This window comes from Empidonax traillii, unplaced genomic scaffold (assembly GCF_003031625.1).
Source record: "Empidonax traillii isolate 1590-97213 ecotype Southwest subspecies unplaced genomic scaffold, ASM303162v1 scaffold937:size346366, whole genome shotgun sequence".
Classification (NCBI taxonomy): domain Eukaryota; kingdom Metazoa; phylum Chordata; class Aves; order Passeriformes; family Tyrannidae; genus Empidonax; species Empidonax traillii.
Window position 1 is genome coordinate 22,784 of NW_020956130.1, and position 2,851 is coordinate 25,634.

Sequence of the window (2,851 nt, forward strand, 5' to 3'; positions counted from 1 at the left end):
ACGCAGAAGAGACCCGAGTAGGTCTGCCAGGAAGGGACACAGCACGTTGGCTTCCCCTGGGCCTGGCAGAGCAGTTCCTGCAGCTGCCCAAAGGAAGCTGCTGCTGCCACTTACGTAGATCATCCAGGCTGCGTAACGCTCTTTGAGGTTGTACAGCACAGCGGGTTCGTGGAGGTGGGTCATCATGGCCATGTCCTCGATTTTGTCGTACTTGGGAGGGTTCATGGAGAAGATTTGATCTTCCTTCACGGTCAGGGTCTGCCAAGGAAACAAAAGATCTACATATGTCAACTGAAAACTCAGAATATGAATCAGATGTTGTCCTTCAGCCTTGTTTTTCACTCACCTCTCCCCCTTCAGTCTTGACAGTGACTTTCCCTGTTTCCCTGCTCTGAATTGTCCCTTTCACAAAGGATTCCTTTGCATGTACCACAAAGACAGATGTCTTGGCATCGAAAGGCTTGTTCTGGGCCGCAATTCTCTCCTTCTCTGACTTCCGGAGATAAGGAGCTGCCTCCCCAAAAATGGCCATCTCAGCATCTCCAGAGGCCATGGCTGCACTCTATTGAATGTTTGTCAGCAGAGATGTCTGGGGGGAGAAAAAGAGTTGTAGATCAGTGAGAAAAATAATATAGTCTAGATCAGTGAGAAAGCTCCTTGCTCTTTAGCTAATAAATTGCTAATTAGTCTCCAAGATAAGCTCTTAAGAAGAAATCTGTTAAATCCACTTTGACTTGAAATTAAAAATATCCTTGTCTGACCCAAAAGTAAGACTTAGTCTTCTACAACATGTAGGTCTTTTAACAGTAAATAGAACATCTTCTGAATATTGAGATCAGTTGGGTAACTCACCTTGATGAATTCTGACCAGACTGAAGTTTTTCACAGAAAAGAATCTACAGGCAGAGAAAATCCCTCTCTGATCTGGTCCTTAGTTAGAGTCTTCAGGAGAGGACTTTCTTGTAAAAAGAATTGCCTTTTGTGTTAAAAATGAAAAATTACTTCACTTTTTAGATCCTCCCTTTTTTCAACTACGTAGCCTAAACAAATTCAGCAGAAATATAATAGGAGTTACAAAGAGAACTCATGCAGCTGTTTAAAAGTCCTCTCCTGTAGATTAGGAATGCATTACTCAGTGTGTTACCTTTGCAGAAGTCCTGGAATCTGGCCAACCCTGTAAAATAGGAATGGTGCTTGTTTCTTATTGCTGAACAGAATTCCAAAGAATAACTGTAGTTGAAAATACAGACATGCATTGAAAGGACATTGAAAATTTTTGTTCACATGGGCACTCCCTTATGGAAATGGTTGGCAGAGGGAGGAGAAATGGAGCAGAATATTTTAAGGACATTTCCTCTTTCTTCAAGCTCACAAAATGTGTGCACTTACCTTGAAGCCCTCTGTGGAGACAGGCTAGATGTGTCTCTGGAGATTTTATAGTGTCTCGTCTGCAGATGCTCTAGATGGTCCCCCTTTTTTCGGTCAAAACATTTCTGGCAAGCCTTTTTTGGCAAAGCATTGTCTGGCAAACTAAGGGCATAATTGTCCCTTGATTTGAATGATATAATTAGAACATTTTTATATCTTACTGACTACGTGAATACATCTATAAATAATTCGTCAAGAGTGTTAAGGAGAGAATCTGGACTACTCGCGGCACTTAGAGAACTTGCATGGTTCTATTGCTGCCTTTCTCAGTGATTTGCTCCTTGACCCATGGTAGCTTCCTTGGTATGTTTTTCAGTCATATAATGGTGATGAGAACGTCTGTGATGCTTTAGGAACACATGCACTGAGAGGAACAGGGAAAGTATGTCAAAACTCAGCAAATAATTGGTGTTAGGAGGCACTTTTCAGTGGTATTTTCTAAAAAGCAGGAAGTATAAATGTATTAGCTGAAAGGGTTTGAAATACAGTGAGTTGGAAGTCTGAATGCAAGTAATGGGAGACTCTACTTTGAAATGGAGCTCTTCAATAGATTCCTGAGCTGACTTTTGAGGAATCAAATGTTGCAAAGGAGTGGTTAGGGTTGCTTATAGAATCACCAACCAAGGTGGCTTAAAGGATCACCATCAAAGGCATTACCAAAAGGGAGTTCAATATAAATTTGCAAAAGCACAGCAAAATTTGATGGCAAGGTTTGCTCTGTTACTTCCTACAAAGATCAAGGGAAATCATCAAAAATCACTTTCAAATGATTTACACAATAACTGGAAATGCAAAGGATAAGGGCAAAAAAGGTAAGAAAGATCCTTCAAGTGAGTCATTAGGTTCACAAAGGGCCCCCTTGCTTTCCAGACTCCTGATGGAATCCAGGTACAGCTGAATCCAATCTTAATACCGGACGTGGTCAAGAGTTTATGTCTAGAGGGTTTTAGCAGCACTTAATCATTGACTAATTTAGCATTTATAAAGTGATTCAATAGGATTTACTACAATTACAATAGTGACTTCATTATTAATCCCAGATGGCAACATTCAAACTACACTTGCGCAAAGGTTGACCTTGAGGAGTGGAGGATATTGGCCTGGGCCACTTTTACGACCCCACCCCAGAAGGGGAGGGTAACCCAGGTTCTTGTTAATAAACCCCTTGGGGTGGATTAGATTGTAATAACACTGAATAATTGGTGTTTGTAAACATATATATGTAGGGTTTATTTTAGAACAGTTTTGTTTCAAAGGTAAATAGCTATTTTGCTGTTCTGGGTGTTATCACCTATAGCAATAATCTATGGCAATATAGCAACATTAGAGCATAGCAATAGAGCACTATTAAAGCATAAAGATAAACTTAAGGAAATGCATAATGGAAAGAAAGGGAAAGAAAGGATAAAGGTGGAAAGATATA

General features: G+C 40.4%; 1 protein-coding gene across 1 annotated transcript in view; it reads right to left on the reverse strand.

Moving 5' to 3' along the window:
• The window catches only part of LOC114067590 (myosin heavy chain, skeletal muscle, adult-like), a gene marked incomplete at its 3' end in the record, with an annotated part of 22,598 nt that extends 22,030 nt beyond the window's left edge, over positions 1 to 568 (reverse strand). Inside the window, exons 1-2 of the mRNA XM_027903145.1 lie at positions 347 to 568; positions 115 to 258 (exon numbers count right to left, since the gene is read on the reverse strand). Coding sequence (XP_027758946.1) covers positions 115 to 258; positions 347 to 553 — 351 coding nt within the window. The remainder of the gene's footprint in view (positions 1 to 114; positions 259 to 346) is intronic.
• Between the last annotated feature and the right edge of the window lie 2,283 nt (positions 569 to 2,851).